We start from the raw sequence: 26970 nt of genomic DNA on the forward strand, positions 1-26970 counted from the left end.
GTTTTTTTTTTTTTTTTTTTTTTTTGCCTAGTCTATTTTATTGCCCCATTGCTGATCCTTTTGCTTTGGGTCTCTAAAAATTTATCTTCCATTTTTTCCAGTGTCGTCCATCTAAAATATAAACTAGACTACTGCAGTGACTTCTACAAATCTTTTGAGATAAGGTCTTCCATGTAGCGTAACATGCTGGGACTCCCATGCTCTTTCAATCTCTGCCCACCCTCCTGCTGCCTCACCTATGTGTAGCAGCCTTGAACATTTTAGCATCCTTCAGATATGCCATGTTATATCTTCCATGCCTTTGAACTTGTGATTGTGTTTTATCCCTTGTGGTTCTCCTTTAGTTGTTTGACTTCTGCTTATCTTCATCCTCAAACTCAAGTATACATGGTCACCTTTATAGATAAGCCAAACCAGAGTCAACTGTCTTCTGTGCCAGTATACGTGATTGATATATACTGTCATGATGGCCTCTAGTAGAATATTGATAGTATTTATGCATGTCTCTTCCCCATTAGGCTATGACTCCATAAAGTATATATCCACCTTTGACTCTTGGAGATGGTGTAGCATGGATCTCTGTCCTCAGTACCATGTGGCTTTTAAGAGATGAAGTCTTTTTGATAGTCAGCCCATTCCCACTTAATGCATACTCTGCCCTCCAGGCTATATTTATTCACTTTTCCTCTTCCTGAATGTTGAAGGTTTCACGAGACCAACTATCTGCCCTTTCCACCTCCTCCTCCAATTGATCTTGTAAAATGAGAAAAATAGCTGGAGTTTCTCCCATGGGTATTATAATAGTATTATTAATGGCAAAAGTGAATTCTAAGATAGGAAGGATGAGGACCTTCATTTCCTGTTTGCCTAACATTTAGTCATACTCAGTTCCCCTGGAGGTGGTGACTCTCCCATGCTGGAAGGGACTGCCCTTCACCGGTGTAAGTGAAAAACAATATGGTCGCAGCTGGGGTACCTCAAGTTAATTTTACTCAAACAGGAGAAAGAAATAAAGCCACTGATGAGCAGTGACTCCTCCTGGGTAATCTGCAACAGTGGGTTTACTGAGGTGAGTCACTTCACCACCCACATGAGAGCAATCAGGAAGCTGAGGAAAGAGCCTGAATTGTTCATTCCATTAATTCCAGAGTCAGGAGATCAGAAGTCTGTGGTCTGAAGAAGAATGAAGGCTTGGAAATTTGCTGACTGCAAAAGTAACAATGCCAATTAAAATATAAGGACATTTAGTGTCTTAAATAGAAGAATAGCTGTTTTAACGAGTCCCACATACATTATAGAGGAGCTAGATCTTTGCTTGTGGGAGCCTTGGAGGATGGTCAGGGTTTCAGTGAGTATGGTTCTAGCATCGTTTTAAGAAGTTATAGATTCCTGCCTAGAAGAGGAACTTCAAAAAGAAATGTTCTAAGATGGTACATGGTGCCTGATTCTATAATTCTACATACCGAGTGTAGTCCATTGTGTTATAAAATGATAGAACCAGGTAATAGCCATTTAAAAATGCTCCTTGGTCATTGACGGGGCAAAAATGTGACTGCATTTCCAGCTGTTACTGAGCAAAGATAATAGTGAAACTCACTACCGACTGGTCATTTGGCAAGACAGGTCTGACATTGATTGGTCCCATTTGTAGTATAAAGGCCAGGAAGTCAAAAGAGGGGAGTGAAAGTAAGTTTATAGTGAAGGTAACTGAACTTCTTTTGCCTGGACTCCTAGGGCTTTGTGAGGGATACTGAAGTGTGCCCAAAGAGTTAAAAATTGCGGGGGAATAAGATATTTAAAGTGTGATTTAGTAAGACTCTTGACTTCCCCTCTGGCATTTGGCTCTTTGAGTTTAGTGATGCTGGAGTGATCTTGGCTAATTTTTTTTGGATCTAAATTGCTAGCAATATAGTTGAAGGTTTCCATGACTCCCAGATAAGAATGTTAAAAATTTTTCATACTATTAGAGAAAAATGCTAAATTATTTTTCTGTTTTTTACAGAAAATATTACTTTTTTGCCAGAGGAACAGACATTGAAAAATATAGAGCCAAAAAATGCAGGGAAAAATAACTGGTAGATTCTTGTCAGGTAATAACAAAATTATTAATTTCTAGATTTTACGACATTCATAATATTTGCCAGCTTTTAGCAATTTGAAATGTATGTGAAATATTTTCTCATTCAAGGTAACTATTTTTGCACTTATTTTTATATTTGGAATTTTGTGTTAACTTTCTTAAAGAAGGCTTCCAAATTGTGTAAGCTTTAGCTCACATACCCTGGCTATCTCCTTGAATTGGAAGTATTTGGTGAAATATCCGTGAGATAGCTCTCTGTTGCTATGCACATATCCAGAACTATCCCCTTCTCACAAGCACCATTGATTGGGGGAAATGAGAGGGGATATGTTGTTCTTATTTCTGGTAGTAAATGCCAGCTAGGTATGTGCTGTGATTGACCCTGGCTTTGTAAACTGTTCTAGACCAGGAACATACTCTGTCACCTTGGTGTATCTAGCATGGGCTCTGCTATTTGGTATAATAACTGTACTAAATGTTTATTGGTTTAATCAAAAACTCCATTTCAAGCAGGGCGTGGAAGCGCACACCTGTAATCCCAGCGCTTGGGAAGCTGAGGAAGGAGGATCACTGTGAGTTCAGGATCAGCCTGGGCTACATAATGGGTTCCAGGTCAGTCTCAACTACATAGTGAGACCCTGTGTAGGAAAAAAAAAAAAAACAGACCATAAATCAGTTTTATTTTCAGTTTTTAATATGCTATGATTAATTGTTTACAGTAAATATAAACAGTATTCCAAAGACTGATAGGTTATGGATCAGATGTGTTTTTCTTTTTCTTTTTTCTTCTTCTCCTCAGCCCATTGAAAATGTCCTCCTGTCTCTGTTTCATCTTTATTTTTTAATTTCTTTTTTTTTTCAGACATCTAGATTACCTTTGGAATGGTGTTATATCTGACTTGGTCTGATTTCATCCATTGCTTTTATTTAATTTCCAAATTTATATTCTTGTTTTTACTATTCTTTTCCCCCTTTGAACTTCTAAGCATTGTACACTTGTCTCCAGTGACCATCTCTGAAGTGATGATTTAGTTATGGGAGTTAATAAAGTTTTGCTGTAATTTACTAAAGATGTTTGGCAACTGCTGACTATTCACTTATATCATTGCTAATGGTACCAGTAAAATCCAAGTTGTTATATAAATTGAAGGGTCTTTTTTTTTTTTAAGATTAAAGAGAATCTGGAAAGAGTTAGTGATAAGTGAGAGTTTCATGCATAGTGCCAAATTTTAAAAGCTGTATAATGTTATCCCCCCAGCACTAGGGATTGAACTCAGGGCTTTCCCACTGAGCTACATTCACAACCTCTTTTTACTTTGAGACAGGGTCTTGCTAAACTGCCCATGCTGTGCTTGAACTTGCGATCCTACTTCAGTCTCCCAAAGTTCTGGGACAAGTGTGTACCATCACATTTGGCTGTCATTTTTATGACTTCTATAAAGTGTTCTTAACAATTTTAATGCACATCAATACCTCCTCTTACTGACTTCCTGATGCATATGTTGCTACTATCATTTTTGCCTCATAAAACTTTTGAAAGGATGAAACCTTTAAAATCCTCCAGTTCATGTACATAGCAAATGCACTTGAAGCTGTAAGATGTGGCAACTGAATATAGACTTCCTAAAGCTACTTGCTTTTGATACCATTCTTTGTTCTTAGGAAACTATTTTGAAATATGGAGATTATAATGAGGTCTTGGTAACTTCATTTTAAAATCAGCACATCATCACATCAAAGATGCAAAAAACAAAACAAAACTCCTTTTAATGGCTGAATGGCACAGAAGTCAGTGAAAACGTAACTTGACGAAACCTGTTGTAACATCTGGTGAATGTGTCAGTCAGAATGGGTGCAAGCCAGCATGGAATTCCCAGGAACAGATCCATCGTCAAGGGGATGTTTGTGGCCTCCATGTAAACTCTGTCTAAAAGTGAGAGACTCTCAGTCCGCAGATCTGTGACTCCACTTTTATGTAGTATGGGTTTCATGTACCTGCGTGTCTTCTTGTATATGTGTGCAAGTGTGAATGTGTGGATAGATAAGTAAATAAGAGTTACTAGTGGAGAGAAAAGTCTAGGACAAGGAAACTCACTTCAGTGTAGCCCTCAGGGAACTCCCTAATTCAGGGTTGCTTTTGTTTCCCCTTGAGAGCCTGAGTATGGTTTGGATTTGTCCTGTGTTCAGGGTAGCCAGAAGTGAGACTCTTAACTGGCGTGTGTTTAAGTGGGTACCTGTGTGCATGCACATGCCTCTTGGTTTGCCTGTGCATGCACTTATGTATTCTTACAAATTCTTTTCTTTTAAAACTAGAGTCAGTTAAAACGGGACAACTTAGCTCACAGAGATTTGAATACTCTAAAGTAGATGAGTATTTAGTAGAAGGAAAAGCATGAAAAAAACAAGTAGAAGTTAAGCAAACAAAAATATTTAATGGGAGGCATGAATGATTGCATGATAAAATCAATTGTCAATATCTTTACTATTTTAAATAAAGCATATTTTCTGGCAAGCTAACTTTTCTTTATCCTTTATAACACATTGAAGTTGTGACACACAAGAATTTTATAAAGATAAATTAATGAAATATACTTTGATATTTAGATAGCTAGCAGGAATGATATCATCCTTCAAAAATGAAGTGTTCTTTTATTTTATTTTTTTTTAGCTCTGGTGCATTATAAAACTTTCATCATGATGAAGGTATGGTAGTTTTATAGATGTTTTAGGTGTTCTTTAAGTTGAAGTTGAGGGTGTATCTTTCATTGGTTTCCTCTGGAGTCTCTATTGAGCCCAAATTTTTTTACAAAAAATCTTTATTGAAATATATTTTGCTTATCATGAAATTCACCCACCTGTGTTGGCTAGCACCACTTCTTTTTTTTTTGAGACAGGGTCTCACTGTGTAGTTGAAACTGATGTGGAACTCACTATGTAGCCCAGGATGGACTTGAACTCAGTGATCCTCCTGCCTCAGCCTCCTAAGTGCTGAGATTACAGGCGTGCACCACCACGCCTGGCCCCCCACTTCTTAGTATGATCATAGAGTTTCGAAACATCATCATAAATTTTTAATGCATTCTTGGTTTTTAAATCCATCCAATCCATATTCTCCATATGAACTGGGTTAAATTTTTAGTTCAGTCAGTCTTTTTAAAAAAATTTATAACCTGTAAATTATTTCTTATTTTGCATAGCTTCACCATGAACATTTATGAATCATCAGCTGTACTTGTTTACAAGTGCTATGGAATTTTCCAAATGAAATAGACACACAAAATACAAAGAGTAGTACAAATGCATGTTAGTTGGATAAGCCCCTTTTGAGTGATCTCAGATGGAAGTAGTTCTTATGGATTTTCTAAGGTCTGGAAGCTATGATGTTGCATTTGTCAGCACTCTAAGTGGGTCCATCCTAAAGGATGAGACTCAGATTAACCAAACTCTCAGCAGTTGTCTAAAGTTAGAATATCAGCTCATTCATCTGCAATGAGAAATCTGTGTGCCCCAAGTCTGGAACATTTGTGCCGTCGTAAGTAGTGCATTAGTTGTCTATACGCATACGTACAAGGAGAACAGTTCATCATTTGAAAGTTGTCTAGAATTAAAACCAGGGGAAATTTCTCCAAGGGTCTGTTCTGATCCCTTAGATAACGATATCTAAGTTGATTTTCACAGGAAGCTGTATATACTTCTTTGGCTAGGTTCTTACTGGGAAGGTTATCATAGCTTTAAAATTCCTTATGTTTTTGACTTCAGCCACTCAGTTGAACTCCAGAGCTTTATCTCTGAGTGTCTCCTTCCCACTTCCACCTGGACATTGTTCAATAAATGTATAGTGACTTCTAAGCAAATCCTAAATTCTATGCTGTCTGCTGCATTGTAGGGTAGGGATAAACTTGAACCCAGACAAAGGGGCTCTCTTGCTTATCCAGAGAACCACGTCTCCCTTAGCCAAGTAAGCGATGAGTGAAGCCTGCCAGTTCTACCATACAGGACTTACTATAGAAAGGTCGGTCATCTTGGACATGTACCAGGTCTTTCTCAGATCAAGTACAACATAGATGAGGAGGCTTTAATGTTTTTGTATTGTTCAGTTTTTGCAGTTTATTGTGCAAAAAGTGAAGGAAACAATACAGCTAATTTAATCACAGTATTTTGCATGCCATTCCTCTTTAAAAGCACCTGGACTGATTTTGTCTTATAATTAGCTATTCTGTGGTTTACTCTCAAAAATTGACATTTTTTTTTCCTTATGATAATTCAGTAAATAGAATGTGAAAGACAAGATTATTAGGACCAAAGGGCAAAAGTTGCCTTCTTGCTAGTTGTGTGACTTACAAACTTTGGCATCTGTGACTCATTTATCTGTGAAATGGCAATAATTGTTCGTCTGTACTTAGGCCAGAAATCTGTTGAAAACAGTAATGTAAAGCTCTTAGAAGTGTCTGACATATAATAAACATTGTAAAATTGCATGCTGGTATTAGTAGTTATATTACACAAGTTTTCTTCAGAGTAGGCTCCACTATTTAGATGGGTAAAATTACACCTTAACCAACTTTCTGTGACCACTCAGCTTGAAAAATCCTTATCCATGTTATCCATCTTTACAAAACACTGGCGTAATTCCAGAAATTCTGTCTCTGCCTTTTAAAATACCAAGCTGATCAACCAAATAAATAAATAAAAAAACAGCCTGAGGCCCTGATTTAAGACCACACATACAGGTTTGCACCTTACTCCAGTGATGGACAGTTCATCGCTGAGCAGACCGTCACAAATGAACCCAGAACTTTACCTTGTTCTGAACTCTGAGGGTAAAGATCTTATGTAAATATAATTCCTTCTTTCCTCCCTCTCTACCTCTCTTTTCCTTTCTTGTTTTTTTTGGTCTCACATTTTCTTTATTCATTCATCTGGTTTTTAAAAAATAAATTTTATTGGTACATTTAAGGTATACAATATAATGATATTCCTTGTTGGAAATTTGCACCTTTATGCAATCCATCTTGGTTCTTATTTTTCCTTCATTCCCCCTTCAACCCCTCCCTCCCTATCTACAAAGACTTTGTTTCCATTTTTCATTTTCTCATATTGATTCCATTCCCTTCTTTCCTTTTCCCTAGCCCTCCCATATCCCCTTCCCCTTTGCTCCTTTTCTTCCTATTTCACATTATCTATTATACCTTTTAGTCCTTGTGTCTCCCTGCCTTGCTTCTTGTATCTCTTTCTGTGACACAGCAATACTGATAAGCATATAACTAAATTCTATTGGACACTTTACCATATTTCCCTCTTTACACCAGGAAAAAAAAAGATGACCTAGGAAAATTTATTTGGCTGTAAGTCATTAGATTATGAAATGCCCACTGTAAAGAAAGCTGTTTTCCATGTTCTGTTCTAGAGAATGTATGCAGAAAGTAACTTCCATTCCTACATAATAGTACTCTATTTTTTTCTGCATGATAATGTATACAGTTTTGTACTTTAAAACAATAGTCATACCTCTTTCCAGAATTACATAAATATATGAAATTGTTCTTAAGTATTGATCATTACATAGGCTATAAACTTTAAACTATAAGAGCATCTTCAGGATCATAAGGGGTTGGATTAGATGGTCTCAAAGGTCCTTTGTTCCTACAAACTGCTACAGATTGCTTCAGAACAATTTCTACATTAAAACTTTTAATGTACTATGTATAGTTCCCAAGAGGCACAGGTTGTTTTGTTTTTTATAAAATGGCACAATCCAATGACTCTCATATTATTCTAGTTTCATTTCTTTTGCCATTTAATGGATCATTTCCAGTCTCATGAGAATGTTTTCCATACTTAGGCAATCAAAGATTAAAAAATGAGCCTGGCAACCTGAGCAGCCAAAATGCTCAGTTCGGTTGCGTCCTGTAGCTTGCAGTGATCTACTTCACTTCATCTGTTGATAATATGTGTGTTTTCTAATAAAATGAATTGCATCTGTTTTCAATTCTGTTTTTCTTATGACTGGATACAAAAGTGATTTGAGACTGACTCCTGACAGAAGTCTGTACTATGTCTTTCCCAACAAGTAATGTTATGATACGTGATAATCTCTTTGTGAAAGCCTCATAAATGTTGATGAATTGGAAACAGTATTGAAAGTAAACCAACACCTGCTTTTATTCTGTAGCATTTGAACACACTTGCTTTATGAAAAGTGCTACTAAGTGAGGCAGGCTTCCATTTTCTGAAGAAGCTTCTAACCTGGTGATTTTTGATGTGTAGCTGTTAGAGGACACGGTAGAATTTTAGTAATGTGTTATAATCTCTTTACATTGTACTTGAAGGAAAGATCTACTTGAGCAAACACCCAGAGATATACTGTAAATGTACAGATGTATATAAAAATTCACTGTGCCTCCATTTCTACTTAATGGCATTTCATTTTGTTATTAAATTTGAGATTCAATTCTTTGTGGTACTTGTTTTCTAATCCACTTTCCCAGTTAAGAACCATTCAGGATCATATTATGTATTTTGCCCTTAAAAGAAATGTTCTGTCCGTTTGTTCAATTTCCCTTTGCCGTTTGCCCATTTCAGTCTCTATATCAGACATTATTCCCAAAATTCTTTGTTACCAGTTAAATTTGTCAAATACATTCCCAGACCTGAAGTCAGTTCTGCACACTTTGTGAGTTAGGCAGACCTCCATAGCCATATTCTGTGTTGACATAAAAATGTCAACACACACCAAAAAAAAAAGGTCAACACTCTGATTATTAAGATGCGTGTTCCATACCTGGTAAAATATTAGATATAAACGGTCTGGTCTCTGTTGCTATGTGGACAGATTTGATGAGCATAACCTTTATCTTCAAACCTGATCAAAGACTAAAAACCAATTTTTTTAAATAAAAATATTTTATTTTTTTAATATGCAAAATTCAGATACATTATAAGATTAAATCTTGAAAAATATGAAAAAAAGGAAAAAATGGAAACAAAGTCTTTGTAAGTAGGGAAGGGTGAAATGAGTGAAGGGAGGGAAGGGGTATGGGGAAAAAATAAGAACCATGACATATCATGTCCCAATGATAGATGTAACTGTATTTTTTGCTTTAAATGTACCAATAAAGTTAATGGGAAAAAATAAAAATACAACAAAGGAAGGGAAAAGATATTAAATCTTGAGGAAGTATATCATTTGATTTATGGGGTAATTAAGTGTAATAGATGTTGGCTTTCTATTCATTTGTGATAACTATAAATTTATCTTTATCGTATATCACCTTAAGTATCTCATTTCACTACTTAAAATCCTTTAGCACTTTTCATTGAGATCTTTATGAAAAATCCAAATGTCATAGCTTGACTTTATGACCATCTATTGTCTGGTCCCAACACAAGTTTCCAGCATTATCTTTAATTAATCTTTTATCTGAACCCTTCGATGCAGCCAGATGGAGTCACTCATGTTTCTAACATATTTGTAGCACCTCTTTCTCTGTATGTTGGCTCAAATCCTCTCTGTTACATAGTATGAATTTGCTACTTTTTTCCACTTAGAGAAATCTTTTGTGCTTTTCATGGCCAGCTTATTTACATTGTCTGTGAAAGGGATGATGAAACAAGTATGGGAAGAGAAGTGAATATATTTGGGGATGGAAGGAGCTAATATTTTAATACCTACTATGCGGTAGCTCTGTGATGACATTTTACATATATTATTTCAATTAACATTCTTTACCTTAAGAATTCCCATTATGTTCTTTTGTTAAGAACATCATTATCATCAGTATGACCAAGTTCAGTGACATAGTACCTTCTACTTATTTTAGATAGCCAAAGAAATCCCTCAGGTAAAATATGAAAAACAATAGCATATACTAAAAACAAAAATTCAGTAAATACTAGTTCAGAGAATGAAAGGTACAAAACAATGAGTAATATATGCACATCAAAATTTAGTACCTAAAAGATTATTTCAAACCATAAACATTTGTTGTTTAGGAACATAACTGCCTCATATTGTTGATTATGTGGTAATATGTCTTAGCTTGTCCTTAAAGAGGGGAAAAAAAGGAAGGGATGCTTTTTTATAGAAAATAAAGACATTACACACACAATATTTGTTGCTTTATTAGTTTGAGACTAGCATTGAAATTTTAAAAAATATTTGATAATTTTTAATAACTTGATTGTTACTATCCAACTTGTTTAGTGGTTTTGCCTAACTACAAGAGAAATCCTTATGAATTAGATAAAGTCTTGAAGGATACGTGAAACAGACAGATGAGGTAGATTTTCTTGCTTACACCCTTTTGTAGCTCAGTTTCTTAATATTTTCCTAAGGACTGTTTTTCAAGATCTTCCCCAAAGAATTCAAAGAATCATTCCACACTGATATATGTGCATCCTGTGTCGTTTATAGCGACACAGTTTGTAATAGCTAAAGCTTGGAAACAGCCCAATTGCCCATCAGTTACAGACTGGATAAAGATGATGTGTTTTTTGTTGTTTGTTTGTTTTTGTTTTTTATAAAATGGAGTACTAAGCCATAAAGAAAGAGAAACTAGAGACATTTATAGCTAAGTGGATGCACATTGAGGCCACACTCTTAAGTGAAATAAATAGGACACACACGAGTAAATACCAAGTTGTTTCTCTGCTGTGAAAGACTAAAAGCATAAATAAGGATCAAAATCTATAATTAATATTGTGAAATAGGAAGAAAAGGTCTCAAGGCATAGGGGAAGTGGGAGGCATAGGGGAAAGAAAGAAGGGAAAGAAAAAATATGAGAAAAGGAAAAATATCGAAACAACATCTTTGTAAATAGGCTAAGGTGGGTGAAGAGAGGGCGGGGGGATGGGGGAAAGAAGAAGAAGAACCAAGATAAGTTATGTAAGGGTACAAGATCCTAATGATTAATGTAACTATTGTATATATAAAATGTTCCAATAAACTTAATGGGAAAAAAAGACTTTTTCAAGTGTGCACCATTTAAATTGGTTCTAGTCTGAAATATTTTTCTATTTTCTTTAAGTACATCAGTTATTTTTCCTATATTTTTGGTACTTACTTTATTAGAAAAAATAATTATTTTGTTAAATTTGCAGTTATTTTCTAATAGTTTATATATAGTTTACATAATATGAACTAGTGCAATGTGTGTGTGTGTGTGTGTGTGTGTGTGTGTGTGTTTTGGTGTCCAAGATCAAATTTGGGACCTTGTGCTTGTGAAGCAGGTGGCAGCACCATTGAGCTAAATCCCCAGCCCTATAATACATTTTAATACAGCCATTAATGTACTCAAATTAGATTTGGTATTTTTCCAATTGGCTATGTAGAAGTTTCATGGAAGAAGAAATAAAATCCAGAAAGGACGAATGGAGGAAAAGGGATCTCACAATATTGACACTATTGTGCTTTTTACAGGTCTTTTTTATTTTTCCTGATACACAGCAAACTGTAATGTCTTCCATGTTTTACTTCACTGGTGTTTGGGCACCATAATCTTATTTATTTATTTATTTATTTATTTATTTATTTATTTATTTATTTATTTATTTTTATTGAGACAGGGTCTCACTATGTAGTTGAGTCTGACCTGGAACTAACTCACTATGTAGCCCAGGCTGGTCTCGAACTCCCAGCTATCCTCCTGCCTCAGCCTCCCAAGTGCTGGGATTATAGGCATGCACCACTACGCCTAGTTAATCTTATTTTGACTGTATTATTCAACGGTGAAAAACTTGAATGTGGGTAAAACTAGAATTTTATTCTGGATCTGAAATAGATGAAGGTAGGAAAAGTTCTGTGTTCACCAATGGCTGAAACAAACCTCGTAGCACTACAGGGAGCACGTGAGTCATGTCATTAACCAAAACCATGAATGACTATCTTGTCGACTGTACACCCTCTCCATTCACACTTTCCTTTCTCTTTCAGGTGTTAAAGTGGGTAGAAGAAGCAGTGCAGGCCTCCAAAGTTCACCTCTTATCCACAGATCATTTGGAACGGGCTGTGAATACTTGGAAAATCCCTTTTGACCCCAGCCTCAAAGAGGTCACTGTGTCCCTGAGTGGCCCTTCTCCAGTGATTGAGATTCACAATCCTTTAGGTGAGATAGATCAAACACTACCTAATTTAGTACAAAAACCATGGGGAAGAGGAAAGTTTTTACACAAATGGCAGCTTTATGAATATATTCAATAAAGTAAAAAAGGAATAGAGATGATGTTGAAAAAGGAAAAGGTCTTTTAGTCCTCAGTATTGTTGAATCAACGTAAGATTCAGAAAGCTAAAGCTTATATTTAAGCAAAAACAGATTGAATAATTGTAGATAAATTATGAAAAAGGAAACTATTTAAATTAAACTTCAAATTATTTAATCTCTGTTAGATATTTCACAGTAACTTATCTGTAAAATGTAGTACATGTAGATGAATCGCACTAAAAATTCCTTCTAAAACAGTTGTCTTGTTTTCCATTGAATCATTTTCTTTAAAAGGTGTAATTTTGGCTGGGGATTTGGCTCAGTGGTTCCACTGCCGGCTTTGCAAGTGCAAGGTCCCAAGTTTTATCCTCAGTACCAAAAATAATAATGATAATAATAACAATGACAATAATAGGTGTAATTTTTATAGAAGAGTTGTTAAACATCAGGTTTATCTTATTAATAGATGAATGTTTTAATTTAGTTTGCTGTTTCAGTTATATTTTATAGCTGTATGATTTTCTTGATTCTGCTGTTGGCTGATAATTATAAGACTTACATTGAAAAACGACCTAATAATAAATTTCATTTTTTTCTTACTTGCTTTTACAAATTTTTTTGCCTATTGGTAATTTGCACAATAGTTTTCTCCAATGTGGCACTGTAATATTTTTATGTTTTTCTCTTTGTGAATATTACATATAAAGAGGGAGCTAACTAGCTTTCCTTATTTTCATCTTAGAATAAAATAAACAACAGAAGGCAGCCTGTGCAGTTGTCCTGAGAGACTATATCCACACTAGCAAATACTTCAAAATATACAAAATAAGGAAGACATCTTTTTTCAAGATTTCCATAGTGCACTTTTTTGTTGGGGTAACATTCCACTGTAACAACATCCATGTTGCTCAGGGAAGGCTTGAATTTTCTGTGAGCATGTACTCACAAGCACTTTTATACATTGAATTATGTTTCTATTACTATAAAATTCCTTAGACATACAAATGATCGCAGAATTTTTATTGAAACATAACACACTTGCAGCTTACTTGTTTATGTAACTGTAGAAGTAGTCCATAAGCAGGCCAAGAGTGAATAAACAGTGACGGAACTCCAAATTTGCTTTTCTTTCTCTTTAAGTCCCAAGTATTGGATACTTTAGATAAGTCTCAGGTCAGTAGGGTATGGTGTCATGCTACTTCACTACACTGCCTCCTTTAATAATTCCTAGGACAGATAAACCCTTCTCTTGTATTTCATGGAAAATTGGTTGAAGTTTTGCACTTTGTTCAAAGATACGCCCAAGGGCTCTCATGTTGGTAATACCTTGAGTGACTGCTAAGGAGAAGGAGAAATTTATTCTGGTTTACTGTGTTTGCCATCTATTTAATCTAAATACCTCTAGTGACTGCATGCAACTTTTTGGTAGCATAGTAACTGTCATTTAGGCTGGCTTTAGGAAATATGATTACAGTTTGTCAGTTGTTATTTTCGTTTCGCCATCACATTGGCCTAACAAATGGGAATCTTGTTACTTCAGTTCCAGTGTCCAGAAACCCTAAAATTAAATTTATTTTAGATATAAAGAAATAGTATTTTAAGCTATGGAAATAACTGCCAGGTAATGTATACTTGAAATAAAGTACCTATCGGTTTAGCCAAAGAATAGAACATAAGTGCTCTTTGGGTTACACAGTTTGCAACACACTTGAATAAAAACTGTTTCTTTTGTTTGAAACTTGATCAGACACTTAGCTTTTCATAATCTTAAATTAGTTAATATAGTTAACCAGGAGAAAGATTATGCTTGTAATCTTTATGTTTATCTTTCAGGGAAGCTGATAAAAAAGGGATTTGGCCTGAATGAACTATTAAATATCCATAACTCTGCCAAAGTGTTGAATGTGAAAGAGCCAGAGGCTGGAATGTGGACAGTGAAGGTATTATTTAGCGAAGTCTGTTTATTATTTTATTTTTCTATTGGCATGTTTTATAAAGTATACACAATAGTTTATATCTGCTCCTGCAATCATGGAGAGCACTTACAGTACAAAGCCACATATGCAGTTCGTATGCAGCAGTGTCTCAATCACCTGAATTTGATAGTATTAAGTTTTGGTGACTGTGAATGTCATTGATGCCACATAATAATGTTTAAAATTCTTGGGTAGTTTTACTATCATCAAATCTGTACATTGATTTTATTTTGCATCCTCTGCTTCCAAAATCATCAACGATGGAGCCAAGAGACTATAATGGATGGAGCCATGGGCTCTCGGGTGGAACTGTGTGGGTGTAAATTTCAATCTTAAAAGCACTATTTCCTTGGGAACAGAATTTCTCTGTGCTCTGCTTTCCTCCTGTGTCAAGTGGGGGCAGCAGTCCTTTCCTTCTTAGAATTGGGCTGAGAATTTAAGTAAGACTAAAACTTACCATAGCATCCCTGAGAGAGCAAGCTCTCAAGCACTATTTGCTGTTGGTACTTGGTAGATCTGTATTTGTTGTTTTCTTCAAAACAAAATGATATTAGAGTCCTTGAATTAGCTCCCTGTGTCCCTGTGTTGATAATATAGAGGAAAGATAGAAAACATAAACACTCAAAATTCAGATCCCGTGAATCATAAATCTAATTTTACTGCAAATTTTATGGATGACTCACTATAGAAGGTGCTCTGAGTGACTTGTCCATATTTCTCAGACGTTTCAGTGTGTTTTGGTCTATTTCCAACTCCAATTTCTGCATTTCTGTATCTGAGGGGCTTTTTTTCCAGAACAGGAGAAAGCTGTTCTGGGGAGGAATTAATACCTCTCAAGAGCAGCTTTTAGTTGCTGAAGGAGTAAGTTCCAGATGCTTACCACAGGCACGATCTCAAAACTTCACCCTTTATGGCCCTCTTATTTTCCTGTATTACTTCCTCTCTATCTACCAGCATCCTTTACATCTCCCAAGTAAATAATCTGCTCTAGCTTCTTGGGGCCCCTAAATGAAGATACTCCATGTATTATTTTCTGTTTCATTATATCAGCCTCCCTATGTAAGAAATGAGATTCATGATTCAAATTCCAAAAGTAGTGCTAAAAGAGTGTGGAAGTGGTTACCATAGAAATTTAAGGAGCTAGTTGCATGGCAGTTAGGTTTTTTGTTTGTTTTATTTTGAGACAAGGTCTTACTGTATAGCCCAGGCTAGCCTCGAACTCACAGTGGTCCTCCTCCTTGGCCTCTTGAGTGCTGGGATTACAGGCATGTGCCACCATGCTGGGCTTACTAGGTTTTGTTTTGAAAGAATATTTAAACACACTGTTTCTTGGCCTTTGGGCTAAGATCAAGTGAAAGAATACATTAATTTCCCCACTTTAAAGAATGGCAGTTGATGTTATCTGTTTGAGTTGTAAGATATCATTTGTTTATTCTCAGAACTCTAAGGCTGAAAAACTGTAATATGGATTTTTTTGAGATTGATAATATGGGATAAGAGAACAGGTGAAAAGTAAATCTGGTAATTTCTTAATGAGTGGACCAAGAATAATCCTTTTTGTCTGTTTTAGTTATGCAGTTCCTTGTACATTTTGGCAATAATGAAGTGTTTTGCTACTATGATATGTTCAGTAAATGTGGCTAAATTTGTTTTAGTTTTTTTGATCAACTTGCCCAAAATATATCTAGTGTTGATTGTAACTTTCTATGACCAAATAGGAAGAAATATAAGAAATATTGAGTCTCTTTATTCCCCCAAAAGTTTAAGTATGACATAAGTCAACAATGTCCTGAGCTAGCTGTCTATTGAGGTAGTCTTCTTGTTTTCTGAATAGTGAAATTAAGTTATCAAGTATTGATTATGAAATATATGCAAGTGATATGCTATCATTCTTCTATATCACTTTTTATCATGAACCTATTTTCAGGTCATTTGGATTGCTACCAGTGGTATTTCCTCTAGTAAAACTCTTGCTTAGGAAGATATTGCATGCACTGTTGTTTTACTGTGTGTCTGGCAAACCTATTCATTTAGTCCTTCATTCAGTAAACATTTACTGAGTGTCTGCTTTTGGCCACATTCCATGCTACTTACTTAATAGGCACTAAGCACATTTAATTGATAATTAGAACAGAGAAGTACTGAGGATTAGCCTCTGAGTGAAGAGAGTGATGATAAGTTGATGAAGCAATGAAAACTCTGTTTAGACAAGTTTCTAAATTCAGTCTCCTATAACTAAGGGAATAATAAAATTACATAGCATCTATTACCATCTTATCTGAAATTATATCTACTTCTCTCCACTCTTGGTTTATACCATTTTGAGTATAAAATTAATGGTAAAAACAAATAAACAAAGATGAGCACTGCAATGCAACTTAAAAACAGTAAACTTTTTTGCTCCTATATGAAATACCAAAAGAATCTATCAGGGTGATGCAAAGACAGTTGAGCTGAGTGTACTGTCATAAATATTGCTGCTGACATTGGGTCTCCTTTTTGTATGACTAATTAATGGTAAATGTTTTACATGTGTACTTTCTTGTGAAGAGAAACGTCTAGTGTATCCTTGGAGATATCTCCCATGCACTCTGCTATCTGGAAAATGTCTGCTCTATCAGAAGGATTACTAAAGCTGTTTTCTAAATTTCAAGTTACAGTTGTTATCCCAATTATGGAGAACACTCTAGCTACTATGGGATCTTAGTATTTTATGCAAGTACTGAGTCTCAAGCAATCTTTCTACTCATCACCCACCACATGCTTTTATACTTTAGTCAAATATGATTGTGTACTGGTCCTCTTCCTTCACTCTTATGTACCACACTTTCCCCCAAGTGGTTCCTTCTTCCTAGAATGACCTTTCTTTAAGTCTGACTTGTGACTATCCAGAGTTCAGCTTAAATGGCCACACTTTCTTCAGGACGTGGGAGATTTTTTTCTCTAAAATGCTCTCTTTTTCCTCTGACTTTCTACTGATATTTTTCTGTACTTCCCTTTTGGATGAATTTATCACTTGGTACCATTTTTATTTCTATGCATATTTTCTCTTCCCAGTTTATTATAGACTAGATTTTGTCACTAGTGGATGCCACAGTGTCTGGGAAAGAACTGTATAAATATTTATGAATAAAAAATTAATACATTTATGCTGAGGAGGCTTAGGGAAGCAGGCAGAAAAATGAGTTGAGTTTCCTGCATGAGTGTAATACACAGAATACTTTAATGTGTCTATGATTTTAAATGTTTTGGGAATGCTATTTCTTCTATTTTGTGGTTTCCTGCAAATACTTTACTGTGACAAATTAGGGAACTTTCACAAAGCAGAGACAATGAGTCAACTCATTTGTATAATCATTTAAACAACTCAAACATTTTAGGTTGCCTGTGATGTAGGTAAATCATGCTAAAAAAGAGTGACTGAAAGCAACATAAAATTTTATTAGAAGCAGAAGTTTGTTTTACAGCCCTAAATTTCCATTTATAGGGAAGCTGCAAATCCTGGATCGCATTGCTGTGAAGCAATATGAATTTTCCATTCAAGCAGCTATATCTATGTAGAGAGTATTTGTATATAACCACAGAAACTGTCTAGGCCAATTTTTGTTTGCTGCTCTTTAAGTAGAACTCCTGGCAAAGATACTAAATAATGGGTTTAGGTATTACTAAATGTTTATCAGTATGATCTTGTAATTTAACACATCCCTTGGGGTATGTTTCCAGTAAGTAAATTTGGATAAACTGTCCTTAGATAATCTCCCAAGTAGGGAAGGGAGTGTACCAAACCACGTGATTATATTGAGATTCAGAGACTAGTAGAAATATTTTGGTTTTGGGTAGTTGAATTGGTTGTCCAAGTATGCTAATCCATTCTCTGCAGAACAAGAATAGTTGAGAAATCATACTCAACTGGCTTAAGCTTGTTGAACAATCATAATTAAATCCACCTTGAGTCTTCAAAGACCACACAGGAACATTATTGTGCTGTTCTCTAATTGTTCTCACCTGGTGACTCTTTGGACTACATTTGTAGACTACACCAGGTGGGTTAAATGGATTAAGTGCAGCATTAATTCAAATGATTTGGGTCAGTGTAATGCATTATAGTGAATTTTTCCTGAAAAATATCCAGTTATTTTGGCAATGGCCTGTTAGTATCAGACCATTAACTAAAAATAATGCTTCTATTTAGAAAAATATTTGTGTAATTGGTTACTGACAAACGTGGGTGTATGTAAATATATGTGCACATATGGGCATATGTGTGGGCATGTATATTTAAATAGAATTTATTTTATCCTGTGGATTTCTTTCTTTTCTTATCATCACATTGTTGCCCAAGGAAATGATAACATTTAAATTTGGGTTGCCTTATATTGCTGTGACTCATACAATGCCTGGATTACAGTGGGTTCTCAATGGTTGATTGTAACTAACATATTCTTTAATTTTGAAATAAACATAATGTGTCATTTAAGAGCCTATACTTTGAAAAGAGCTTGATATTTATTTGCATTAATATCCATTACTTATAGCTCGACCTCAGAGGTACAGAGTAAAATGAAGAAAGATAACAGCTATTTATAATTAAATGGAATATTAGTAAAAAGAGTTTATAAAATGTTTTAACCATAGATACATTAATCAGTAAAATTAGTTATTCTTTTAAATATAAGTAAAATATATGTTTATCTTTATTTTAATGAAGATACACATTTTTTTGTTTTTGTTTTTACCAGTAGGGAGATTTGCTATTGTATAAAACATTGCAACTCTTTAGGAGAAAGATATAGAAAGTAATTCTGTTAGTTATATTTAATTTCAATTTAGGTACTATAGAAAAATAAATTAGGTACTATAGAAAAAGCATTTAACTTGCTGTCAAAACGTAGGTTAAGTAATAATTTCTTTCAGCCTTTATCTTATTTATTTATATATTTTTTTGGTGCTGGGGATCGAACTCTGGACCTTGTGCTTGCAACGCAGGTGGTAGAACCACTGAGCTAAATCCCTGGCCCAGCCTATATTTTTTATGGTTCTACAAAAATCATCTTTGGCTGCAATAGAGTTAGTTATACAAGATAATATGTGATTGTGGCTATATAAGGTAATATGTGATTTTACTCAGTGTAATGCATCTAGAACACCTAAATGAATTCTTGATGAACCTGGCATTAACTGATCTTAGGGGAATCTGAAGAAGAGACTCAATACCAGGCAGTTTAATGGTTTTAATATAATTTATTAAACTCACACTTATTTACATATTGAGTAATATTCTGTAAGTTATGAATATGACATAGTCATTGGCCTAAAGTGTCTTTGATATAGATTTCAATAAGTATTCAATAAGTCTTAGCCCTTAAACTAAATAGATCTATTTGTGTAAGAGCTGGCCAGGAAGATCTAAGCTGAGATCTCAGAGGAGCAACTTGGTTCCCCCTGGAGCTCTCCATGGTGCTTGCTCTATGGTACTTTAGCCTATCCCATGTCTTCATTTCCTAGTTGTTTTGTTCCAATTCAGAAATCTAGACTCAGGTCTTCATAGCTCCTTTTTTGTTGCCTCCCTACTGTTTTATAGGTTGAGGCAACCTATTTACAATTTCAGTGTGCCATGGTGTATCTCGAATAAACTTTTTGCCAAGCCATTCCTCTCCTCTGCTCACAATGCGGTAGCCCATGCACTCCTGATTCACATACTTTGAGAACATAACACATATGGTATTCCTCAGAGTGCAAACTTTAAAAAAATTGTGTGATTCAGTTAACTCTTTGAAACACAGCTCTCAGGGTTTCTAGCCCATTAAACACTGTCCAGCATCTAGTGTCTGTAAGATTTCTTGTTCCACTGTGTGCCCCTGTGATGTTCCTAGACTTCATTCTTAGCTACAGAAGCCATGAGGTTAAGGGACTTTAATGCAGGAGTCACACTTCAAGGGATTCTGTGGTGGAACTTTGCTCTGGGATTCCCATTCTGATAGTAATATAACTCACAGATTGAATCTACATGATATGAAATATCAAGTAGAAAAACATTAGGACAGAAACTTTAGCCTTACTTTTTATTACATATATAAGAAGATGGCTAAAATAATTTGGAAGGGAAGAGAGGGTGGAGAACTACATCTGGGTTGTCTTTGCTTGACTCACAGGAATAGCTGAATTTTATTTGTCCCTTGACCACCTGCACATCATTTAGTTTTCCTCCTGCTGTTCTATGTTCAGAATGCACAGCCTTCTCCCAACATTTCTGCAGTTTCTTGAAAGCTTACTTTCTTGCAGTTATCTTGCTTCGTGATTGTTGTTTGTTGAGTCTAAGCTTTTGTGCTTTGATGCAATACCCAATACTCAATCTCATAAAAATTTCACAGCAAATCCATCAACAACACTTTGTGAATTTGGTAGATGTACTTATTGACTTGGGGCAATTTCTTGAAGCTCTTTGTTCCATTCCAAACTCCCCTTAGCCTTAGTTTCTTGTCTCCCTATGCTTTTACTTTGCTTTCCTTGTCTGGACAGTGCCACGAGTTCTTTTACTCTCCTATTATGTGTAGCATATTTCAGCTTTTATCCTGAAGACCAGCAAAATCAAATCCATTGAGATCATCCTGAGAAATACCTAGAGTAGCTTAAAATGTGTTTTCTGGATCCAACAGAAGTTCCCACCCAGCTCTGCCACTGCCATATTTGTTTTTGTAACATATAATTCAACCTCTATTTTCTTGAAATGAGGATAATGATGTTGCAGAAGGAATTGATAAATGACACGTACAGAGAAGCAGAATAGAAGTAAAATGATAAAAGTTTATTTTGTTGACAAAAGGTCAATTGTACTAAGAGCAGTGCCAGTGATCAACAATGTACTGGGCTATAGCTTCCCCTTTTATAGGGTTTTACAATCATGATCTCATTCAGGTGGTTACATTTTATTCTCTCAGTTCACGTTGTTGATACACAGATCATGGTCACAAGACAGTTAACTTTTAATCCAGATGTAGCCATTCTTTGTAGTTAGGGAGTTTACCTTTAAGATTCATCTAGCTATCCTAGCCCAGGGGAAGAGGGTGTTCCCAGTCAGCAAAGCAAAGTTAATAATGGTTCTTTTCATCTTGGCCTTTACAATCTTGTGGTTTACAAAACTTTGGAGCTGGGGGCGAGGGGTCTCCATGTGCCCTGCTATCTCAGGGTGAGGCCAGATGTCCCATTCTATGGTTAATGCCTCTGGTGTCTGTTAATTTTGAACTAAACAAAGCAGATTTCAGCTAGAAGAGCAGAAGTCATCCTACATTTTCCTACGATTTTGTAGGTCTTGGTTATTCACAAAAGTTTTCTCTATCAATAATAGTACTTTCGCAAGCGCTTCTATGAAAATTAGCAGTACTTATGTAAGAGCTTGGTTTTAATCTGCATTTCATATACATTTCAATATTTTTTTCTTCTTTTTTTCCATTTGCTGATATGTTTTATTATTAGTACACATAAAATTGTTTTTATTGCCCTAATATTTTGGATAGGGAGATAAATAAAAAGCAAACTACAATGATAGCTTTCATTAATTTGTAGCAAAATTAGGGCACTTTCTCATAAAGAAATTCATGGTGATATTTATTGTTCTTAAAATATTCTCCAAGTATTGTTGTAATTTATTTAAGAGAATGATTAAAAATGATAAATGTGGAATTAATATTAGAGGTTATTTTAAGTGAATTAGTTTAAATTTTTGTCTTTATTACATTTTTAAATAATTCTGATTTATAGATCCCTTGTTCCCTTCCCTTAATTAATCCTGAGTTGTATGAAATTGTGAATAAAAATGGACTCATTTGGAGATACCTTTTATGTATGCATGGTCTTAAATTTTATGCAAATGTTGCTGCTATCCACAGTATAATATAGAAACCTAGAAGTAAGATGTTTTATTATTTAACTTATTACTCTATATTTTAACACTGGTCAGAGAATAGCAAACCTACCTTCTTATTTTTACATACTTTGTTAGCCTGGTGCTTGAAAGTCAAAGTTCATTTATTTTACAATAATTTTATATGAAAAGGGGCTCCCTATTCATCAAATCTGTTTTATTTTTAATGGGTTTTTAGTAACAGATATAACATATTTTCAAACACTTGCATAATTTCTAATTTTCCCACTCAGGTGTTAAGTAGCACTGCTTGAAAATAAACTTTGACAACAGATTTATTCATAGAAAGCTTAGCCAGATGATCAGTGATGAGGGAGAAATACCCTGGCAATAGGAATATACCTCCTCATTTTCTCCCACCTCACTGCCAAGTAGTGTGGAGTCACAGTGATTCAGGGGATACTTTGTATCTTGCAAAGCTCTGAAGGTGGTCTCTGTTTAACCACGGTGTGGCTTCATCTGCCTATTCTATTACTGTATGTATAGATAGATAGATAGATAGATAGATAGATAGATAGATAGATATAGATATATAATTTCAAAGTGCATTTTAATTGCTGCGTGTCTTCTCAGTATTGAGAATGGGATCCATACTTGGTGCCTTGATGTTATCTTTTGAATGCTTTTCTTCTGCTCTTACCTCCCAAGCTACTTAAATGCTGGCATTACGCAGTTTTATTTTTCACTTCAGGATAGAATCTTAGTGATCAATACTATAAAATAAAGGTGAGTTTTTGCTTCTGAAACTTAGGTGGATTTTCAAACGCAGATTCCTAGGCTCCAGTGAACAGAGATTCCAATTAAATCTGGACTGGAACTCTGGTGTCTGCATTTTTAACAACCGGTGTGATTGGTGTAAGTGCGTTGCTGGCCCATGTGGTAGTCAGATATTTCTATTAGAGAAACTGAGAGACTAATGCTAATTTACCTCTGGAGACAGTGTAGCCCTATGGTGAAGAGTGTGGAGCCTGATCTTTACATTAAAAACCTACCCTTTCAGTTAGGAAGCTTTGTCAACTTGGGCAAACTATTTAGCAACTTGGTATCTTGACTTCTTTATCTGTATAGTGAGAAAAATGATGATATCTCCATTAGAAGGTAATGTGGATTAAATAAGCAAATACATTTAAAGAGTCTGGGCACAGAGGAAATACTATGTTATTATTATATCCTGTGTCTGTGATCCAAATTATTTGTTATTTATGTATATATGAGTCACTTTAGTGCTTAGTTTATGATTATTTAGTGCAGCCATCGTCTTTCCCCCTTTATGAAAGTTTAGCCAAACAGCCTCGTCTATATTTCTTCTGTATTTCTTTTTTGTATTTCTTTCACTCCATTGACTGCAGTGTATAAATATTCCTACTTCTTCATCTGTCTCCCTCAATAGTCATGAGCTCTTTAACAGGGATGCCAACGTTCTACTCACATTTGCATTTCAGCGCTAAGCACCTTAGCTAGAATGCTGTTGAGTTAAGGATGGAATTTGGCTGAAATCTGCAAAAGCTCTTATGCTTATCCTGGTAATGTTCCAGGGACAAAGAAAAAAAAATAGTTCCCAAAGTTGAACCTGGATGGTATTTGTATCGAAAAATTTAATCATTGTTCTTTTCATCAATATTTGCTGAGCATTTACATTGAACAACAGAGAGAATAAAGTCTGTGCTTTTATGGAGCTTTAATAGATTTACTTTTGGTCTGTTCAGTAGTGGCTGAATACTTACAGCAACTATGGAACAATTTGTACATTTTTTTACTATTGGGCATGAAATGTTACTGAATTTTATTTCAGAGCAGTTCTCTTAAGACATATAGAGCTAAATTTGCATTTTAAAATGCAGAATCGTAGCTAAACTCAGAACATCCAGGTCAAAGCCTCACTTTTTAGACCTCATCTTTAATTAAGCATGTTGCAGTTTACCATAGTAGTATTCATTGTGCCAGCATCCTGTATCAACTACTAATTGGGTTTGTCATTAAATATTTTCAGACCTCTAGCAGTGGGAGGCACTCTGTTCGTATCACTGGTCTCAGTACTATTGATTTCCGTGCTGGTTTTTCCCGAAAACCTACTCTGGACTTCAAGAAAACAGTCAACAGACCTGTGCAAGGTTTGTATGTGCATGCCACCTCAAGGGGCACAGAAATATCCATGTGCAAAGTGTTCTTCTGTGATTTTATAATGTTGTAGGATTCAATAAGTTGAGAAGCAGAGCATCGTTACTTTAAGCATGATTGCTGTTCTGGCCTAAATCGTTTCTCTAAGTATAGTCTAAAGGTCAGTGGTATCAGACACCCAGGGACCTTTATAAAAATTAAGATTCCTGGGGCTCAATCCAATGTCTGGAATTAGAATCACAGGAGACAGGGCCTAGAAATATTCATTTCAGTCAGCATACCAGTCAATCCTTATACTTACTAAATGTGGAGCACTATTAATTTTTCTTACTAAATACATATAAATTGCCCTATTTTCAAAATGAAGTGTATGTATATAGCTAAAAAATTAAAGATACCATGTACCATTGTATATTCAAAGATGAAACTTACTGATGTTTTTAAAGCTTACCCTGGTTCTTATTTTTGTTTTTACATTAGAATCTATAATCCTAAACCTAAAAAGAAAGCTCAGCCGTAAAACATAATTGTGATCTTTATGATTTGTTTCTGGTCTTTGTTCATTTCTTTTCTGCAGTTTCTGTAAGGATGAAAAATAACAAATGTTTAAAAGTTCTTTTGTAATACAAACATCATGTAATGAAATAGATATAATTCTAATATTTCTGCCTTTATGCATAGTTAAAATATCATAAAGGTAATTATGTAGAGCTTTCTAAGTTTCTGTGATCATATGCAAGCTATCTTTGAGGAGAAAAGATTCTGTAAGTGGTACAGACATCTCAGAGAGATGTCTGTAATACTCATCCTGTGGTATGTATGTCATTATAAAGCAAATATTTACGTAACATATAACTTTAATTGAATATTACTTATAATTAATAACAAAGTCTTTATCTTGTAGGAACACCAACCTATGTACTGTTGAATACTTCTGGGATTTCCAGTCCTGGAAAAGTAGATCATCTAGAGCTTCTGAGTATCTCAGGAAGTTCTCTGAAGACTATTCCTGTTAAATATTACCCAGATCGAAGACCTTATGGCATATGGAATATTTCTGAGTTTATACCTCCAAATGAAGCTTTCTTTCTCAAAGTAACAGGCTATGATAAGGATGATTATCTCTTCCAGAGAGTGTCAAGTGTTTCTTTTTCTAGTATTGTTCCAGGTGAGGCATAATTTTCTTCAATGTTAGAATATGAATAGCTTAAGGAGGGTAAGTGATCCTTGTGACAAAGAATGGACTATAAAATAAAACATAAAATCTTCAAGTTACGACTTTTTAATCAAATTTATTAGCATTTACATGTAGGTAACAACTCAATTTTTTAAAATCACTAAATAACATATCCATGTAATGACCAACTTAACATGTTAACTACTACTGATTGTAGATTGAGTATTCTGATTAATGAATTGTAAGAGCTTGAACTGGAAAATCCTGCTACTCAGTCTGTCCCCCACCCCCCAAAAAGAGTAAACTATCTAAATTGGCTTAATGTTTATAGTTGTCCAAGAATTTTAGCTTCATGAGTAGTACTGCCTTGTGAACAACTGATGATCATTTTACTTTTATTTGATTAGTAGGTTAGTTAGTTAATTTCTAAATTATCTTACTTGTCTTCTATTGTATCAAAGTGATATTTCAGATTAGGGATTATTTGGAAGCACTAGATAGCATTTCAATTCATCTGAACTTGAGCAACTTCTCAAGGCTAACTAAATTGACCAAGACATAGAACTGTAGCTTCAACTATGGACCTACAAAGATATAGAGGGATTGTTTCTGAAATTGTGCCATGAAATGGAGGGACAACAGTGCATCATTTATGCTTGAGGTAGTGATTTTTGAAGTTCAGGAGCAGTTCTGTTGCTATGGGTTAATGGTTGTAGAATGGTGAGAATAGAACCAACTTAAACATTTCCTCAAATACAGACAGTATTCAACGTTGCTATGGGTTAATGGTTGTAGAATGGTGAGAATAGAACCAACTTAAACATTTCCTCAAATACAGTATTCAACGGGAGTTGACACAGCTCCTAAACAGAATGCTACAAAATATGTTAGATTCTTAAAAATATTTCCTATTCATTTTGGGAAAATAGTTACCTCATGTATTTGATTCCAAGATATGTGAGTTCTTTTCAAAGTTTCATATTTTTGAAATCAAATGTGATCTATAATTGATGTATTATAACTTACATGATAACTTTTTTCCCAAATTGATGGAACCAAAAATAATGTCTTAAAATCAATGTTGTCTTAGATTCTGTGAAACCATGTTGAGGGTCCTGGGATTATCTAGAGATAAATCAGCTTTGAAAAAATAAAGATAGTTAAAATAATTTTAGTGACTTGGGTTAATGGGAATGCACAAGATTTACTGGAGTAATTTAAATGTGGAGCTTGTGAAAGCAATCATGTGAAGCACCTGATATCATTATGATTTCCTTTCCTATGCTCTTTCTTTTCTAGATGCTCCCAGAGTTACAATGCCCATGAAAACCCCAGGATACTACCTGCAGCCGGGCCATATTCCCTGCTCTGTTGAGAGTCTTTTGCCCTTTACCTTGAGCTTTTTAAGAAATGGAGTTACACTTGGAGTAGACCAGTACTTAAAGTGTGTAAATGTTTCTATCAGTAATCATTTACAGTATTAAACATGTAAATATCAA

At 34.9% G+C, this 26970-nt stretch overlaps 1 protein-coding gene across 1 annotated transcript in view; it reads left to right on the forward strand.

Annotated features, from left to right (window-relative positions):
• The window catches only part of Hmcn1 (hemicentin 1), a 419231-nt gene that overhangs the window by 142491 nt on the left and 249770 nt on the right, over positions 1-26970 (forward strand). The window contains exons 5-9 of the mRNA XM_010635433.2: positions 12012-12183; positions 14113-14219; positions 24167-24287; positions 25199-25462; positions 26771-26915. Coding sequence (XP_010633735.1) covers positions 12012-12183; positions 14113-14219; positions 24167-24287; positions 25199-25462; positions 26771-26915 — 809 coding nt within the window. The remainder of the gene's footprint in view (positions 1-12011; positions 12184-14112; positions 14220-24166; positions 24288-25198; positions 25463-26770; positions 26916-26970) is intronic.

Source organism: Fukomys damarensis, unplaced genomic scaffold (genome assembly GCF_012274545.1).
Source record: "Fukomys damarensis isolate Sample0158 unplaced genomic scaffold, DMR_v1.0_HiC HiC_scaffold_11, whole genome shotgun sequence".
Taxonomy (NCBI): Eukaryota; Metazoa; Chordata; class Mammalia; order Rodentia; family Bathyergidae; genus Fukomys; species Fukomys damarensis.